The sequence below is a fragment of the Eptesicus fuscus genome, chromosome 4, assembly GCF_027574615.1.
Source record: "Eptesicus fuscus isolate TK198812 chromosome 4, DD_ASM_mEF_20220401, whole genome shotgun sequence".
In the NCBI taxonomy this organism is placed as follows: Eukaryota; Metazoa; Chordata; class Mammalia; order Chiroptera; family Vespertilionidae; genus Eptesicus; species Eptesicus fuscus.
This window is the reverse complement of record NC_072476.1, coordinates 59,433,309-59,452,858: the sequence shown is the minus strand read 5'-3', so window position 1 is coordinate 59,452,858 and position 19,550 is coordinate 59,433,309. Positions and strand designations below refer to the sequence as shown.

Below are 19,550 nucleotides of genomic sequence, written 5' to 3'. Positions count from 1 at the left end.
TATAATTGTTCAGAATTAATTGCACCAAGCGATCTTCAAGGTTTTTTTTAGTTCTAAGATTTCATACTCATTATTATTATACTAGTAGCCCTGTGCATGAATCCGTGCGCCAGTAGCTCGCTGCTGCCCTCCAGTAGCTCTCCATCTGCTGCCCTGCCCTCCTGTAGCTCCCCCTGCACCCCTCACAGCTTGCTGCCCTGCCCCCTTCTGTAGCTCTCTGCCCCACCCTCCTGCTGATCAGTGATCTGGTTGTTACACGGTTGGTCGTTACACTTCACAGTGTAACGACCATTTGCATATTACATCTTTATTATGTAGGATAATGAAGCAATACATTTCAGGGTCTGTCTGTCTTTCTGTCTGTCTGTCTATTCACCCATCCACTTCTACTACAGTTGAGACTGTCTCTGACAGTGGACTTTAAAGGTCAGATTCTAAACACTGGGTCTGAAATTTTTGTTAAAAAATAAGAGTGGCAAAGAAGGAAAGAAGAAAAACCATTTTTTAGCAAGCAAGAAGAAATAATTATCTTAGCGAAGACCAAGGAATGGATAACTACCCATTTACAGAGAGTTTTAGAATTTAAAAGTGCATATGTGTACATTGTGTCCCGTGGTTTCCACTAAAATCCTATGAAGCAGGAAGGCAAGGACTGCTATTCCCAATTTACTGATGAGGAATTAGATGTACAAGAAGTTGACTTATGGGGTGGAAAGGACAAATAATGTTTCCATGGGATCCTTCATACTTTCCTAGAAATAAGTGGTTTGGCTAATAAATAGAGGATATGTGACTCCAGCATTTCTGACCTTTATTCCTGAGCCACTCTCAATATTGGTCTTTAGGACAGAGACTCTCTCCTAGGTTTAAAAGTAATCATTTAAGTATAAGGTTGCTAAAAGATCAGTCCCCAGTTTAATGAGTTGAATATATTTGAAATTCTAGGCTAGATTTTCCTACATGGTTAATACATGAAATCACCTTCTACAGCATTATTATATAAGCACATGTATTCATACTTATAATATTCCAGCTGATGAATATATTTAATGACATTTTCTTTGCACTCTAGAAGCAGAAGCCATACATAGCATTCAGTAAAATAACAGCGGATACAGTCTAGGTTGCACTGCATCTTCAGTCAGCAAGGCTAAGTTAGGTTCTTGAATGGTACCATGTCTGAAACCCTTATTTGCATGCTCCTCATCCCATTTTCACATGAGAACAAGAACTTGACATGGAGTGGGAAGGACAAAGAATGCTTTCCATGGGATTCTTCACGTTTCCACAGAAATAAGATGAACTTAATGAAGGCTTTACCTACTGTCATTCGTTGTTACAAATGCTTTTCTGTAACCTGGAAAAACATTTCCAAAATGACTTGGGGAGCTAAGAGGGAGGAGTAGAGAGAATATTTCTATTCAAAAACAGGGCTACTCAATGTGGAGGTTAACTTGATCTCTGTAAAAGGTTTAAAGAACAAAAAGGGGTGGGGCTCCAAAGACACACTAATCAGATATCATTTTTAAAAGTGATTTTTTCTTCTTCAAATCTCTTTGTTTAAATGGTACTCTTTTAAAAAGAAACTCCATTAATGTAGCTATGATTTGATTAACTGCATAGTCATGAAACAGATAAGTAGTTAGTCTAAGTGGAAGAACTTGAAATAAAATTATAAGGTAAAGGGGGAAGAGATAAAGTTAGACTACTAACAGTAAAAAAGATAAGTGCTTAAAATACATATGCACATGCATCTTTCTAGCACTTTCTGACTATGTAACTTGGCATGCTTTCTTATCTATGGTTTTCCAGACTGTACTCCACGGCCCCAAGTGTACTAAGAGAGCAATTCTGTGTGTGTTAGGGGTAATGGTGGTTGGGGAGGGTGTGTGTATGTGTTTGAGGGGCCTGCATAGAAAAAAATATATTCCATAAACAAAGATTTAACCTGCTTAAGATAGCAATTTATTACTTTTACTTTTTTTTTTTTAGTTGAACTTTTGGAGAGCTCATCAAAGGAGTGGAGACAAGTAGAATTCCAAAACGAAAGAAAGAAAAACCTTTGAGAACCACTAGGTCTCCAAGGTACCTCTGAGTCACTTGCTGCTCTGTTCAGGTTCCTTCCCCTGTACAGTAGTTCTCCGAGTGTAGTCCACTGACCAATGGCATCAGTGTCACTTGGAAACTTGTTAGAAATTCAGATTCTTTAGTCCCCTCTCAGACCAACTGGATCCAAAGCTCTGGGAGCAGGGCTCACATTCCAGCTGCTCCTGCCCTCACTCAGGAGGTTCTGACCCATGTTCAGTGTGAGAACTGCTGCGTTAGAAGTTCTAAGGTGTATGCTCACTGGCCTTCTCTTATGTTCTCATAACTATAATTAATCACTATGATTATAAAGTTATCCACTCACTGGCATGGATATGATGCATGCTAATTAAAGACCTTCTTTATTCCTGTTTCTGAATTTACTGGTTAGGAAAGCATATTGATCGGGATATGTGGAAGGTTTACAGAGCGAAGTAGGGACCTACTGAAAAACTAGGTGAAGTTTGTTTATTATTTCCTTCCTTTGTTAATGTTTTTTTTTCTCTCGCATAAAATACATCAATATAACACATATTAATTGAAATATTGACCAGTCAACCAAAAATTACTTATTGAGCAGCTAAAGGGCAAGGAGCGTTAAACAAATACAGCATGTCCCTGGATAAAATCGACATATTACAGCTGGTACTTACTAGTAGTTACTTAAGATACTGTTTTCAACTATGCCCTTGTTGAAATAGAGTTCTATTTAAGGAGGGAAAGAAAAGAGGAGAAAACAATAAAATGGAAGACCAACCTAGCTCCAAAGCAAAGAACCAGCTCTGCAAAAGGAAGAAATAATCTTTAGATTTTTAAAGCAGTAGTCCCCAAGTTTTAGTAGGCCATTTGTTGAAATCACGGGGTCTGACCCTCCCGGACGAGAATCAGTTTCTGTGGAGCAGAGTCACATGTATATTTCCAACATGTGACCCACATGATTCCCACACACAGCAGGGAGACATCCTCTCTCAAAGGGAATATTCATCCCCGTTCAGACTTCATAAAGGATATCAGAATGCCAGGCAACAAAATACATTTCAAAGTCTGAGTCAATGAGTCAATGATATTTACCTTTAGTAGGATTTTAGAATTAGTGAGCTGGCACTTTAAAGAGAATATTCGTTTATGTATATTATTCCTTGAAAAGAAATACATGATTTCAATTCCTAATTATATGCGTAGAAGAGGTGAGGATAGGGACTGGGTTTTCAGAATAGTACGCTGGGCATGAGAATTCACAGCTCATGCAAGCTCAGAAAATAAATAAATAAACGGAATGGTGGAACTTACTTGTGCGTTTTGGTAATAAGCACTCTGAAGCTCTGCTCTGCAGAAGCCCAGGACAGGGAAAGCAGGCCTGCCGCACGTCTGGATGGAAATGAACGATCAGAGCTGTACGGGAAAGCTTTGTGCCCCTAGCAACACCTCGTTTCAATCGGAGGTTAGCATTACTCGTCCAAAAACATTATTTGAAAACAATATTTATTTGCTTCTTAAATCACTGTCAGAAAAATGTCTTCTAGCAAAATGAAGATAAATGCCAATGCAATGATATAGTTTCCAGCCACTATTTTCTTTAGTAGCAAAATGCTGCAGTGGTCAAGAACATAAAGGGCAGAGATTATACGGTGATGCACCCGCTTGGGTGGTTTCTGGTGGTCGTTAATAGGTGTAGCAGAAAAAGGAACAGCAAAATAAATCATGGAAAAAATCATTTTCACAAGTCTGCCACTTCAAAAAGTTTTGGAGAGTGTTTCCAATAATATATTTTGTTTCCAATGTCAAAAAAGTGGTAAGGTGGAGGAGGGGGGCATCAATGATGATGGAGAAAAAACAATATATGTAATATATATACACACACATATATACTTATGTACACACACATATACACTTATATATGTATATGTATATATTTTTAATAAAGTGATAAAGCTCTAGAAGAATAATTGTTACATGAACAGAAAAAAAGCTATGACAATGTTAACTGTTCCCACATGCTAATATTTTGTAATGATTAAAGAGATATCTCTAAAATAACAGAAATTTTGCTCCACATAACACTTGCCTTTGCTACTAAAAAAACAACCCAAAAGTCCCTTCACTGCTGTAACCAAGAGCAGCAAGAGATGGATTAAGATACAGATGAACATCAAGAAATAGTGAGTTAAAAGTTTGTATTAAATGACTTCTAGAACAGCTAGACATTTCCAAACAATAGTATGATAAGATGAGAGTTATCAGGTTTAATAACATCAAAAGAAAGGGTTAGATTAGACCAGTCTGAAAGATAGATTAGATCATACAGAAAGAAATAAACTTGTACTGAGCAGCTATTATGTGCTGGAGTTTTCATGCTCCAGTATTTTTCATGACAAGTATTTTTAAGGTAAAAAAAAAAAAAATGGAGGCACAGAGAAGATAACCTACTCAAAGCCAAATGGCTACCGATTGGCAAAGCTGAAATTTGAATCTGTGGTTGCTGATACTTAATTGATTCTCTTTTCCCACTATATCTTATTTTTTAGACAGAGCCTAAATTCATGATACAAAAGAAAGAAACTAATTTATACAGGAACTGTTGAGATATTTTGACTTACATTTAAATGAAATACATTCTTGGGTATTAATTATTGAGAAAGACTAATCAGAGGCTTAGAAGAAGTAAAAGTCAGCAGGTGGTAATAACTGTAGCATATAATGTTTAGTAAAGCTTTTGAGCATTAACTATATTCCATAAGAAATTATAGCCCAATGTCTATTAATAAGGTAGTGAAGTTTTAGAATCTTGCATATAAATTGAGAACACATATATTCCAATTCTAGTTAATAAATTTTATTAATTCCATTTATTGAAAAACTGAATCGCTAGTATCAGGAGGTATCCTATTGTTCTAGATCCTGATTAAAAAACAGATCAAAACAAAAAAATCTATTTAGACTTAATATGTGGCTAAAGGAACACTCAACTATACTAATCTCCAGAAATGTGGAAATAATCTTTGGCTTTTGTTATTCTGGATTTTTATTACCTGCACACAACCTAATCCTTCCAAATGAGACCCAGACACGCTGAATCTGGAATGAAAGACCTTGCTTGTGTCTTTACAATAGCTGTGTGCGGAGTCAGCCCTTTCCTCTATTTTTAGCACAGAGAGTGCACATGCTTTTATTTAATTAAATGATTCGCTGAGACACTACAAAGAAAAGATAATGTCAGCCTAGAATGACTGTTTTGTGCTGCAATGCCTGGAGTGTGGAGCAATTATTAGCTCAATACCAAGGCGCAGGCATGTTCTATCTTTTCCTTTTCCTGCTGAGTTTATTCCTGTGAATTGCACCTGGATGATGAAGTTCAACAAGTAGATTTGCTCTACAGCCATCCACCCTCTCAAAGCACGATTGCCTTTACAGAAATCCCTCCCAGTGCTTTGTGCAGCCTAGTTTGAAGTGTCTCATCTAATAATAGAGCTTCAATCCCTTTTTTTCTTAGAAGATGATTCCCTGACACTATAATCCTTAGAGAAATTCTCCTGGTTTTTATCCTTAGAGTTTCTTTCCTATTTCTATTGCTTCTTGATACAATTTACAGTGTCAGGAAGGTATTTATGTTTACTTCAAATGTTTTACCTGCCCTCCCTAAAGTTAATTGTGGCCAAACAAAAGTTCTTAATCTTTTATTATATTTGCCCCAAATATACACTAAAAAAAATCATCATATATGTTATAATGTTGTTGGTTTGCAAAAGTAATCTATCAGTTTTCACTAATAATATGGTATAAAGCAATAAATTCTAGGTTTGACTTACAGAGGCTTGGTCATTGATTTGGTAAAATGGGACCTCAAACATTAGCTACATCATAGCCCTCAAACACATCCATCCATTGGGGGCTTAAGAAGCATGGAGAAGGTTCATATAATGCAAGAAGAATTTGAAAGGGTGTCAGTAAAGACAAACGAAGAGGCAAATTTATACATCACATATCTATTCATCATCAACCCCAAAAGGAACTCTTCTGCTTTAAATCTTCACCAAAACATTTATTTCTATGACATTTAGAGAGAAAAACGTTGGTCCTGATCATACCATCTAGGTACTTCAGGGCAATGGACTCACTTCTCTGGGCCTTAGTTTCCTCATTGATAAAATAAATGACTCCTAAAGGTTCAGCTTTTATGATTCAATTTGTCACTTATTTTCAGGAAAAAAGGACATTGGATCGCTATACCTAAGATAAAAAAATAGCTACCTTCTAAATGTGCATATTTCTTGCCAAAACCGGTTTGGCTCAGTGGATAGAGCCTCGGCCTGTGGACTGAAAGGTCCCAGGTTCGATTCCGGTCAAGGGCATGTACCTTGGTTGCGGGCACATCCCCGGTAGGGGGTGTGCAGGAGGCAGCTGGTCAATGTTTCTCTCTCATCGATGTTTCTAGCTCTCTATGTCTCTCCCTTCCTCTCTGTAAAAAATCAATAAAATATATTTTAAAAAATGTGCATATTTCTTAATCTAAAATAAGATAGTTCAATAGATTGAGAAAGGTTAATAAAGAATACTTAAGGATGAATACAACCAAATGGGAAGAACTGATAAGTGGAAGGCTCCTTTGGAAGTAGCAAAGTGGAAAGAAGATGTTGAAAGGGAAATCCTTAAAAAGTATCAATTATGGGGTTGGTCCTGATGACAAGTCTTCATTCATAATAATCAGTCTGCACATTTGATGCATAAAGACCAAACTCGATGCAGAATGCCCCTGAATTTTGCTCTCTTGGCAAAGGAGTATGCCATATGAATTCACCATATTTGTGGATCTTAAGAAAACAAAGACAAATTTTGAAAAAATCCATTTTCTATTAAGGGTAATGGGACGATTCAAAAGGAATTATTATTATTTTAGCAAAGATACAGAATTACATCAGTGAAGGCAGCCAGCAGTAGACTGAAAGGGAATGAAGAGGCTGTAATAATTAAAATAAGCTGACAACAATAAAAGGTTGTAAAGAAAACATGTGTGTGAAAGCTACAGATAATGAATAGATGTGGCTTATTCTTGCTCACTGTTCAAGTCAGTGCATGACTTAATCTAGTACCTGCCAGTCATCCTAAGAGACACCACAACAAATCTTAATATTCTAAAAGAGAAAGGTAGTTCTCAGTCATGAGCAGTTAAAGAGCCAAAAAAAGAAAATGGCAAAGCCCTACCAGTGTAGCATTTTCACTGCAATATCTATTGCTAAGAGAGTCATGTACCAAGTGTGAATTTTCAAAGAGAAAAACTATTGCAAGCAAAATCATAAATGCGTTAGTAATAAATCATATTGTGCACAATGCAGAATTATAGTAGAGGAAAAAAGGATGAGAGTTCATTATGTTTAAGTCATGAAAGAGTAAATAATGTTAAATTGCAATGGCATTTAAAACAAATTCTCTGTGGAATTTTCATTTTTTTCTTTATTTAAATCAAAAGCAGAGTTGGTGTTTTCTAATTTATAAGATTTTTTCAAAAAAAGAACACCAATTATCTAGTATGTATATAATATAAAATTACTGTAATAGAAGAAAATTTTCTCAAACAGATGAAACAGATTTTAAAAGAAGGGTTAAGACCCTAAATGGACCGATTAGACCACACCATCATATTCCTGTAAGGTCCGGGGGCCTCTAAGGTGTTAAGAATTTGGGATAAACTTGGTCCCACAAGGAAGTGACTTCAAGCAATATATTAAACATATGAAGTTCTTTTACAAATGAATAAATAAATCAGTCATATGAATGACTTAAAATCAAAGTTAATAAAGAAGGCAAATGAATACATTTGAGAGCCTATTTTAAAAAGTAAATTTATTAGTTCATATTTAACTTTTAAAATTACTATTTAGAACCAAAAATCAAGATTTTTAATAAAAAGATTCAGACATTACCCTCCAAAAGAAAGACTTCACAGAGAAATAAGATCCAACCACTTCACTGTTTGAGAGTTCCTAAAAATAAACAAATATTTAGCTAAATTTTGAGGTGCTTTTGAGAATACTTTATTAGCCCAACAAAATCAAAACAAATAAAACCCCCAATTTTAAAAACAAAACAAAACAAAAAACAAAATTATATATTCTAAGTACACTTTGGGTCTTTATAAACTGTAAATTTTCTTCCCTTGAATAAATTAAAGCTTTTCTTATTCATGTCTGATATCAATAATAGTTAAGTAGAGGATTATTTCTGTAATTTTTTTTAAAAGTCTACTTACCTCTTAAGTCTCAATTGTTGATTAATGTATCTGAAAGTCTAACATTTTATTTTAAAAAGAACTGTTTAAACATATTTTAAGAATTTGAAATAAGCTGGATAATATCTGTTCCTGTTTACAAAACAACGTAACACTATAGACATTCAGAGTGTTTTTAAAGAATAATAGCAGAAATCTTTCTTATAAGCACACACCTAGTCAAATTTGGTTTAATTTTTTACTAAATCTTCCTAGTTTTATTATATATAATATAAATGACTTAGTTAACTTGAGCTTTCCAAAAATAAATTTAAAAAGAAATGAATGCTGAGAAAGGTGGTTACTGGGTTGTAAACAAAGCAGTGTATTCATGTTGGGCATTTTATTACTTAATCCTGAGATTTTATAATGTGAAACCAATTCAACTCTAGAAAATAAAAAAACATAGTTACTTACTTTTAAACACAAAATTTAAATTACATGCACCCTTTAAACTTTAATGCTGTGTCTGGATGTCAAATACAGTAAAATTAAGGGGAAATTGTGATAGTTATGGGAAAGCATTAACCTTTGACATAGTGATGAATAGGAAGCAGTTTTGTAACTTATTTGATTATTCCATGATTTTGTGTTAGCAACTAAGATTGTAGTGGTCCAGCCCCTCAAATGATGCCTCATGCATAGTAGATGCTCAATAAATATTTGTTGACTATTAATCACTTGGAGTTTCATTTGGGTGAGGATATATATTCCTTCCAAATGTAATACCAAAACTTATATCCTTTATAATAAAAACCTAATATGCTGTGTCCTGTCGTGCAGTTAGCCATTCAACCAATCAAAGCGTAATATGCTAATGATATGCTAAGGCCACTCAACTGCTCACTATGACATGCACTGACCACCAGGGGACAGACAGTCAACCAGTCGACCAGTCACTATGCACTGACCACCAGGGGGCAGACATTCCAACTGGTAGGTTAGTTTGCTGCTGGGGTCCAACTGATCGGGACTGAGCAAGATGGGCCAGATATGCTCTGGAGCCCTCCCGCGGTCCCTCCCCAGCCCTGATTGTGCAGGGTGAGGTCCCTCGGTCTGGCCTGCACCCTCTCGCAATTCGGAACCCCTCAGGGGATGTCAGAGAGCCGGTTTCTGCCCGATCCCACAGGCCAGGCCAAGGGACCCCACTGGTGCATGAATTCATGCACTGGGCTTCTAGTCAGAAAATAATAATGAACTAGACTATGTTAGAATGTGCATCAATGTAAATAATTTAAGTTTAAAAGTAGAATGATATCAGAGATCATCTATACAATCTACCTATGCTTTTTACATGAAATCTATTTCTTGAAACTAATTACTTGCATAGGGTTTGGTCAGGTAGCATGATTAATGTCAGAGGTCATAGGGAAAAAAATCTTGAGATTAAGACATTGTTTTACTATCACTACAGAGTTATAATTCATTTACATTTACAAGCATGGTTCTCATTTGTCACACTTAGCACATTGTCACATCAGTTTCTGAAAAAAATCCTTAAGGAATATACTTATATTTGGACATTGGGGCATAAACCTTAGGTGAAATGGCTGCTGTCTTTTTTGGTACTATACTATTGTTTAACTCAAAAACCTTATTCTGATTTTTAGAAAAGATGCATGTTTTCTTTTTTATTGCCCATTCTTTTCTTACTTTGATTCCCAGTTCTTTTAAAATTAAGCAGCATGGTTAACAACATGTGGAAAAATTTTCAAGTATCACATTCAAGAAATTATTGCTTGAAGTCTCCTTACACAAATACTTTCCTCAGAATCAATAACAAAGGCTGTGAAACTAGCAGTAACTTTTATCTTAATGTAAAATGTGTTAAGGTTCCTTAAATGTGAAAGTCTTGGCTCTAGACTCAAGATATTTACAACAAATAAGACAACAATTTATAATTACTGTAAATTCATTTAAGTATCAGGTGCTCTAAGGTGACTAATATTGAAACTTCACCAACTCCATACTTTCCATTCTTCCTCAAATCAACACAGAGGATAACAACCTAAATATGTGACTGGTATAAAAACAGCAAAATGAGATTGATGAATTTGGGGCAGTTTAATAATCAGGTTTTTTTAAATTTTAGGAGTTTAATTAATTGAGGTAAAAATACATTCTTTTATAATAGAAATGTTCATGCTATTTGCCCTTTGTTCATTGCTGCATTTTAGAATCTGAATCTCAGAAGCCTTCATTATGAGATTGACTTTACAGCATTTTTAAATAACATAAATTTAGAAGCATAAATAGTGACAAAGTAAGGATTTAAAAAAGAATTTTATACTTCCTTCAAAAACATATAAGCATCTCATTTTTTCAAATACGTATACATAATACTTTGAAATGAGGCACCAAAGGAAAGCCAATTTTGGTCACTCACAGTTGAGAGGGTCAATGACCAAGAAAGTTTCTATTTTTTGCAGTTTTTAAAATATTACTTATTTATTTTCAGTATGTGAGGTTTTTGTAGAAAGGGACTGATAATTGTTAAATAATGACTTTTTTTTTTACTATGGCTGACTGTGTGAGATACTTAAAAATGTGTTAATTTGTTTCTCTACCATTTCTTAAATTAAAGCACTTAGAGGTTTTCACTGATGCATTTTTAATGTGTCATCTAAGGTGTCAGGTTTAACTATGCCCTGCAGACTTACAGAGTTGAAAGTATTCTCTAGTTTAAATTAACAATATTCTTGCCAAAAGTCTTATTAAAAATTGCTTTATTCAACCAGTGAATAAAGTGTTTTATAGTTCATTAAAATTATGCTAAGTGATTATAATAAAATCTTTTTAAAAAGATATATTACTTGAAAAATAAGCCATTAAATAACAGAAGATATGCTAATGAGACATCATCACATAGTCTATATTATATTATTCAAAGGATGAACTCTTCTTAAAACAATTCTAAACTGCTTTTGTTGAGAATATGAATTGCAACATGTGTATATATTATCACAATGGTTATTTCTCATACAATTAAAGTGATTTGTTGAAAGCACATACGTTTATTACTATCACATCCACTGATAAACTCATTCTTCTACATAAACACACACACAACACACACACACACACACACACACACACACAATACACACACACAATAGAGTGCAAAATAATTCCTGCTTACCGTCTGATAGAGGCAATTATTTCATATTTTTCCATTTATTTGACCCCATAAAATTTATTCACAAAATACATATGCATCTTCTCTTCTGAGTTCATGAAACCTTTTTGTTGAATAATTTAACCTTAGAATAAATTATCAATGATAAACTTCTTCTAAAGAATAAAATTTTGCACTAACTCAAAGTGTTACAATTTCTCTGCCAAATGCATTTGTCACGTAAGTAAAACTCGTTGACCAGGATAATTATCCAGTTGCCTACGTTTAGGGAGACATTGATCCCTTTCTTCTTAAAATAACGTTTTTCTATAATAACTGAATATGGGGAGAATTAAAAATATACATGCTGGAAAGTATGCTAATAGAAAACCAGAATAAGTGTTTTAAAGGATGTTACCATCCCTAGGAGAGGAGATGTTATGGAATTCATAATTATTCACTAGTTAACATACCATTCAAAGATAGCACATATTTTATATAGAGGCAAGTCTAGGTATACTTTTTTTCCTACTCATTATTAGGTGCTAACACATTTTGTCCAAATAATACATGTCAGTCCTGAACAGGAATTACAATTTCCTTGCCATCAAGTTGGCTATTCATCTCTTATTTCCAACAGCAAATACGACCCCATGTTATGTGAGTGCCACAAATAATAAGATTTCCATAGAAAGAATCCATTATTGGCAAGACGAAGAAAATGACAAGCAGATATTTAACTAATGGGATAGTCCATGAGCTGATTCACTTGTACAGGGGAGATACGCATATTACAAACATAACAATGTCAATTTAGCTTTTCCCCTCTCCAAGGTTACTTCTGAAGAAAATACAAGGAAATGAAAAAAGCTCCATAGTGGAGAGAATATATAATGCCATTATCTGATGATATGTAAGTCTTTGTCAGAAATTTTGTAATTCTCAGATTTATATTCACCATTGGTGCTCAAAGACAGGATGCATATCACAGCCCTGATATAAAAAAGCAAAAGACCTCATTCCATAAATCAAGATTCCAAAGAATAAAATAACCTACTTGTATGAAAAAGTCACCTTTGACTTTGACTTTGAGCATAGTTACATAAAAAATAAGATACCTGTATTTGAATGTAATGCCAAAAATGTATATTCTCTTTCCAAAAATAAAAGAGGAAAAAGTCCTTACACAAGGACCTTTAGAGAAGATTGAAATAATTAGAAAAGAGATGCATTTGCACAAAACAGTAACATAATAAACAGTAATGTAAAACTATACAGTATAGTTACTTATCTCTTAGTTTCTCAGGAAGCACAATTTATAGTAGTGCCCCCTTATCTGTGGTGGATAAATTCCAAGACCCCCAGGTGATGATAGAAACCACAGATAGTACCAAACCCTATATATACTATGTTATTTTCCTCTACATACAGACCTATGATAAACATTAATTTATAAATTAGGCAAGTAAGAGATTAACAATTATAACTAATAATAAAATACAGCACTTATAACAACATAGTATAATAAAAGTTACGTGAGTGTGGTCTCTCTCACTGCTCTTGTAACACTAATATGAACAAATATGGCAAATGTTTTAAGGGACAGTGACAATTATAATGAATTATCAAGTGTTCAGTATGTTCTCACAGGAAAAAAAATACAAATGATTGAACTGATTTTCCTTTATTCAGAATTCTATATCCCCATTAAATTATAAAAGTTGGAAACCACTTAGGCTAAAAACCCAAAAGCCATGTTATTATATACACTAAAAATAATCTGCTACATACCCCAATGAGTGCAGAGTTAGACACAAGGAATTCTGTATCTTTAATGGCAAGCTAAAAAAAGTACCAGTTGAATGTACAAATGGATTATTAATAATAAATCAGTGGTTCTCAACCTTTCTAATGCCACGACCCTTTAATACAGCTCCTCATGTTGTGGTGACCCCCAACCATAAAATTATTTTCATTGCTACTTCATAACTGTAATATTGCTAGTGTTAATAAATCGTAATGTAAATATCTGTGTTTTCCGATGGTCTTAGGCTCTACAGCAGTGGTTCTCAACCTGTGGGTCACGACCCACAGGTTAAGAACCGCTAGCAGGGTTGCCTAAGACCATCGGAAAACACAGATATTTACATTACGATTCATAACAGTAGCAAAATTACAGTTATGAAGTAGCAACGAAAATAATTTTATGGTTGGGGGTCACCACAACATGAGGAACTGTATTAAAGGGTCGCGGCATTAGAAAGGTTGAGAACCACTATAATAAATAAAACCAAAAAATTTTAGATATAAAAATAGTGGAGATTAGACATTTATTATTACTTTTAAGCTATTTTTGTAGAGCAAAGGAAAAGGAGATTTATGTTTACTTAATTTATCATTAAAATTAAATTTAAATATAGATTAAAAATTATTTAAAGACTTTATATTTATTATTTTTATACTACAATAAAATAGATCATTCTTACCAATTAATAGTAACTACTACATAATATCCTGCTCTAGCATTATATCTAAATTACATCTGGAAGAGATAATATTGCTACATATTAATGGATTACAAATTTTTACACATATATATCATAAATAGAAAATGCATGAGGAAAGCCAAATGCATGAATTTTTAAAAGATATATACTTTTAGTACAACACTAATTTTGAAATACAAAGAAAAAATTGTAATACAAATATGAACAGTTCAAACACTTCCTTAAGACTTTTTGAAACTTTATTTTGGTCAGTATATAAACACAGTGAACACTAAATCATAAATATTCAGCAACTTTCCTTAAAATGTTTTGCATTTTTTACTTTTTTTGTGAACCAAATTATCTTTTGGTTATTAACTCTACAAAAATTAGGAAGAAAATGTATAAGAAGAAATATTTATTGAAGCAAGTTAAGACATTACCATAAGTGCGAAGACATTTTGATATGTGTTTTCTTCATTCACGATAATAAAAATGGCAAAATCAAAGGAAAATTTAATAGCATGATTCAGTCAGAATGGAAGAGAAAAGATTGTCACGTTCCAGGGTCTAAGAAAATTAGTCATTAGTAAAAATGAATACTGACTTCTTAAATAGAAATTTGAGCAAACGAGATTTTTACAAATACGTCTTTTATTTCTTTTAGGGAGTAGTCACATAAAAGTCCATTTCATTTTAATGCTCATTTGTGTCCAAGAGTGATACCACCACTGAACAAATCAGAAGCTTAGTTTACATCTTATATTTTTTACAAGTTATAAGAGCCAGGGCTTAGTAAGTTATAGGAGCCATAAACTCCTCTCACTCCCAAGAGTGTTTATTTCTTGAAGTGAGAAGAGACAATGGTGAAAAGTAGTTCTCATTATATACTCCAAAGATGTAGCAATTCAGGGATTTCTGAGTTTAGAAAACCTTAGGCTAAATTTTCGGTGAACAGAAACAGTAAGTTACATGGTTTTCCTTCTCTCTAAAGTTGTTCCTACCCTCGCCTCATCATTTTATTACTGATCTAGAGCAGACATTTTCTAGACCCTGTGGTACAGATAACAGAAACCAGATGCTGAGAATGATGCTGAGAAGTGACCAGAGATTAGCAAGAGGATGATTTGGGTGCAATTGCTCAGTGAGATTTCTATTTACTTAAAAAGCAATACATGGTTTGCTGAAAGACTATGGAAAAAATGAATAATTGAAGAGTGATGAAATCCCGTGTATAATGTGAAGAGGTGTGAGAGAGATTTGGGAAAGCAGCTTGACGGATAGTTCTCAACAAGAAAAGCTGAAAGATCACATGCTAAGCATTACCTTACTTGATCTTTTCCAACTCTTCCTCATTAGCATTGTCTGCAAATGAAATAAAGCATTTAATTATGTTATCACTCAGGTACAGAATAGGGCAGCCAATTGGTTTCAAGAGGATGCTTAACATTTAAACAGCAAACAGTTTCCAGCAACAAACTATAAAAGACAAAAAAAAGTTTTTCACGTATTCACAGCGAGAAGAAGCACCTTTAACATTCAAGCAGTCTTTCTGGTGAGAGTTCATTTGTCTGTCTGTCTTATTTATGTATGTATGTATGTATGTATGCATGTATGTATGTATGTATGTATTTATTTATTTTTACAGGGGGGAAAAAGGGACAGTACATTTTAAATAGAAGGGAACATTTTAAATATCTTAATTGTTGACTGGGGAAAAAACTCATCGAGTCTCGTGATTGGCGATTGTTCCTTTTGGTGGTGCAGGTTGAGGATGTACCATGACTTTACTTGGTCTCTGACAATTTTTCTCTTCAAACACGTTCAAATCTGTTGCTTTGATGGCATTGAGACTTGCCTATGCCTAATCTTTTACATCAGGATCTGTAAGTGCTTTCAATGGAGAAAAATGCTGCACATTGTGATGGCTATTAGTAGATCTAAATGTTTAGTCATAACATATACCTTAAGACTAGTTTTTGTGTGTGTGTCTTAGTAAGATGTATTTATGGACACAAGTTTTAATTAAGGTTATGGAAGTTTGTGATGAGTGCCCAAGATTATTGGTCTTTTGCATAAAATAAGTCATAAAAATACAAAGAATATTTTATTTCCTCTCCAGTTTTAAAATTTTTTCAATAAACACTGAGGTATTAACTTTCTGATTAACCTCTATACTCTCTCTTAGCTTTTTATTATCCTTAAGGCAGATGAAGTGGAGAATAGGGAATATTTGGAGCAAAGAATATAGCTTATAGAAATGCTTGCCATATTTGTGTAGCAAGGACATGTACTGATACCTTTAAGAACTATATCTCTTTCAGCAGGATTCACTATAAAACAGAACCATTTCAGAAACCATTCATAAGTTACAAAAATAAAGAAATAAAAGGTTTTAATACAAGATTTAGTTATATAAGAAGGGAACCTTTGATGTAAACCAAGATAAGGAAATTATGTTGCGTTTCTAGAGTAGGAAGTGAGAAAAGCATAAAATTGTCAAAGATAAGAATACATTCCTACTTTCTATAAATAGTGGTTTTATGGGTTATACTTTCTCTATATACATGCTGTGTTAAGTATTGATGAAAATATGGAAGAATTATAGATTTCCTAAGGTTATAATAATTTCCCATTTTTCCCCAAATGGAGCCAGGAAACTGCAAAGCATTGCTATTAAATACTATTATAAAACTATTTTATATGCTTTCTAAGTACTAATGTCCAATTCATTTTAAAGCAACAAAACCCACCACTGGGTTGTGGAGATGTGCATGTAATGGACATGTGGTAAATGTTTGTGGTTGATGTAAAATAAGTTATTGCAATCATCATCATCACCACTACCACCACTTTCTCCAACATCACTAAAAGATAATTGGAAATCAAACATTTCTGTAGTATGATATATTCACAAAAACTGTCCTAGTAGGAGTCAGAAAATAAATGTTCAACTTTCACAGAAAGCAGAGTTTCAAGGAACAAAGAATGGTAATTCTTAGAGACAATGTTTTGAGTCAAATAAACAGAGCAATTAAGATAAATAAATTGAAAAGTAAAATCTCTTAACTCATAGCCATTTATCATCATCATCTAGTACCTAAGAATCTTATAAAATTCCATTCTGTAAGAAATGTTATACTATAAAAAAAAGAAGCTAAGAACATGAGAGAAAGTTGAATTTCAGGGTAATGCTACTCAATAGTATACAGATTCACTACTACTGGCAAAGTCATATCTCCTGACTCAGAACTATTGCATACTATTAAAATGTAAAACAAACTATAGGGTTGGTATTTTTCCTGCCTCTCAAAATTGGCTTTACAAATAGGCAGCATGGTATTATTTTACAGATTAAGACACTGATACAAACAAAAAGTCAGTAGTAATTTTCTTAAGTGTAAATATGAAAGATCTGGCATTTATGGGAACCAATTCATTATTTTCTTGATTATCTTGAGTTTTTTATTAGATCCAGTGACTCTCAGAATGGCCCTAGATCTTATAATAATATTTCTGCTCCTTTAGTCAAACAGCTAGCTAAATAATGGCTTTGAGTATCCATCTCCCAAGTCTCCTTTTCATTTTAGATGGTTGGGTTAAGGTAAATTCAATTAAACTGAAAACAGTAGAAAAGTTTTTAAAAAGTGAATTTAACAGACATACTATTATGCTACCTTTGCTATCTGTGAAACATGTTAGAAAAGAAAGATTGTTTGGGGAATGTTAAAGATAGGCGATGAAGCAAATTATAGAAAAAGATTTTGTTTTTTGCTCTATGATCTTCAGCTGAGAAACATATGAATTTGTTTTTGTAAGTGTCATTATCTAATATCATTATAGTACTAGAAGCCCAATGCACGAAATTCGTGCAAGGGGCTTGGCCACCGCAAGGTGGCTGAGGGCCTCTGCCTTGGGCCCCACCCACCAAGGCTTTGTCTGGAAGGAAGGACATCCAGTAGGACAGCTAGTCTAATTACCATACCACACTTTTATTATTATAGGTAATAAAAAAAGTATTAGCAGCTCAACTTTCTTTGAAGCCAATAAAAGAAATAAGTAGCATAAAAATATGGCCTGTGATAGAGCTGCAAAACTGATTACTTTTTTTTTAAAGATTCCACAATCTCAATCCACTTTGTGCTTTTATATTTTGTTGTGATTTTTTAGGCACTTATATGGCTCTATAGATATAAAAGAAATTACAGAATGGGTAGATATTATTGTATATACATATCATAAAATATATGTATCATGTTTTTATAGGTGGATATTTTTTCAAATGTTAGCTATGAAATAATTCAGGAAAAAAATAAAAAATAAACCAACATGGAAAAAACTTTAATTTATTAAAAGCCATTTAGGGTCAATTCATATGTTTCTTAGAATTTTTTTTTATTTGCTTTAGCCAAGCAATTTGTAGGTCTAGGTTATCTAAGAGAGTGTATAACACAAATTAACTCACTTTTATTTCACAAATTCTCCAATGAAGAAAGTTGTGGATTGAACTCTGCTAGAAAAAGAGCCAGAAAGAACTCAAACACACCATCAGACCAAAATTCCATACACAGGACACATATGTATTCACGACACACTTTTAAGGGGCCAAAAGCAGGATGTGCATTCAAACAGAAATGACAGTTGGGTCATGCAACTCATCGGCATGCACCCATGAAGATTTTGGGTTCTCCTACACACAATGCTGGAAACTTTATACACACACACACACACACACACACACACACACACACACACACACAAATATATGTAGATACACATCTGGGATTTTTAAAAAAGACTCATTAACTCAATGAAGAAGATTTTAATATAAGCAACTATGAAATACTTTGGCTGTTACTTATACTGTATTTCTTAAATTGCTGTGATTAGACATTGCATATTTTAGAGGGGATTCAGCAGGCTGATAGGTTTTTCAATTCATTCTTCAGTTTTACTGATTTCCAGAACTGGCAGTCCACACAAGGAGAAGTCACCCCAACTGCATTATTCATGACATTTATTGTCAGTATTGACAGTGTATACAAAACTCATAAGATGACTGATTTAGAAATCTTAGCACTTTTGGATGCTAAATACTCTGTGTTTCCAGTTACTCATTTCTTCCTACTTTTGATAGCATTTTCTTAACATTAATGCTCTATTTCCTATTTGATTGTTAGGATTTATTTGTTAATGGCTCTTGAAACTCATACTCCATTTTTCATTTTAATACACATAAAACATTTAGTTAAGCTTTGTAAACTCAGGCATAAGAATAAACATGTAGTTTTTAAAATAAAGTCTTAAGTCCCAAAAGCTTAAATAATTTCTGAGCTAAGAAAGCAAACAGAATTCTTCTAATTTTGCTGTGTAAGAGTCAATAAAAAAATCACTTTCTATTTCATCCCCATATATCATTCTAAATATTAAATGTAATTGTGATCATTTACTAACTGATTTCTGGTTTGCTGCATTTTGAGTTGGGGTTTCTCTAAACAAGATTTGTTCCTTGATAATGTGTGAAAGTTCAGTGTGTCATTTTTACTGCAGCAATATGTTATGTATTCAGGAATATAAAAATTAAATATGAAGACATATTGGA

General features: G+C 33.5%; 1 protein-coding gene across 1 annotated transcript in view; it reads right to left on the bottom strand.

The window, feature by feature from the left end:
- The window catches only part of MCTP1 (multiple C2 and transmembrane domain containing 1), a 447,676-nt gene that overhangs the window by 215,086 nt on the left and 213,040 nt on the right, over positions 1–19,550 (bottom strand). The window contains exons 6-8 of the mRNA XM_054715060.1: positions 15,275–15,313; positions 8,004–8,063; positions 3,376–3,453 (exon numbers count right to left, since the gene is read on the bottom strand). Coding sequence (XP_054571035.1) covers positions 3,376–3,453; positions 8,004–8,063; positions 15,275–15,313 — 177 coding nt within the window. The remainder of the gene's footprint in view (positions 1–3,375; positions 3,454–8,003; positions 8,064–15,274; positions 15,314–19,550) is intronic.